Consider the following 952-nt stretch of genomic DNA (forward strand, 5'->3'; position numbering starts at 1 on the left):
TATATATATATATATATATATGTATGTATGTATGTATGTATGTATATAATTCAATTTCATTTAATTAGTCAAGAAACTAATTTATATTATTTACATTATTTACATTTGACGGATATTCGTCCTCATCTTGTTTGTTGTTAACACAACGTTTCGGCTGATATACCCTCCATAACTAATTTATGTATGTATGTATGTGTGTGTATATATAAGCGTGTGTGTATAATTTAATAGATACTTAAACATGACAATTATCAATACGTAAAATCGAAACAAAACGAATAACCCACTCTGTCTTGCGAGCAACGTTTCCTTTCACCATTTTCTGCGGTTTAGCCACCAGTTCAGCAGGTTAAATTTTCAAGGTATTTATCCATTAGCGATAACGGTTAATTCGTGGTAGCCATGTCTTAAATAATTATGTTGCATAGCAACGAAGCTGTAGGTTCATGGGAAAAAAATGGGCAGGATATAGTTTTAATTGAAGTTTTGTTTTTAGATTTGAATATAGATTAATGACTCGTAGCTACGCAGTATTTCGTTATGCTACCATGATATACTATAAAGTATATTAAATATTTCTATAAGTCAATACTAATGTATTGCTAACGCAATAAACAGATTAGTTTTGTGTGCGTGCGCGCGTGTGTTCATTTTGTTCTGGAAAATATAATGAAATTTATTTCGTATGTGTATTTCGTGTGCAAGATTCTTGATGTGGATACGTGTGTTGAAAGAAATACAATTAAACCTTGGGAGAGGCATTATGCCGGTAATAAACACACGCACTGGTTCAGTCCTTTATTAATTTATATAGTTTTTTGTTAAATTATTTCATTGCACTCTTGCAATCTCTTCAGTAACTTGTCTCTCCACTTCCATTTATTTTGAATATATATTCAAAATAAATGGAAGTGGAGAGACAAGTTACTGAAGAGATTGCAAGAGTGCAATG

At 31.1% G+C, this 952-nt stretch overlaps 1 protein-coding gene across 2 annotated transcripts in view; it reads right to left on the reverse strand.

Annotated features, from left to right (window-relative positions):
• The window catches only part of LOC106877904 (basal body-orientation factor 1), a 37,405-nt gene extending 36,976 nt beyond the window's left edge, over positions 1-429 (reverse strand). For both annotated transcript variants that reach the window (XM_014926955.2, XM_014926954.2), the window contains exon 1: positions 288-429. In XM_014926955.2, coding sequence (XP_014782441.1) covers positions 288-319 — 32 coding nt within the window. In that variant the 5' untranslated portion in view covers positions 320-429. The remainder of the gene's footprint in view (positions 1-287) is intronic.
• Between the last annotated feature and the right edge of the window lie 523 nt (positions 430-952).

Source organism: Octopus bimaculoides, chromosome 11 (genome assembly GCF_001194135.2).
Source record: "Octopus bimaculoides isolate UCB-OBI-ISO-001 chromosome 11, ASM119413v2, whole genome shotgun sequence".
Taxonomy (NCBI): Eukaryota; Metazoa; Mollusca; class Cephalopoda; order Octopoda; family Octopodidae; genus Octopus; species Octopus bimaculoides.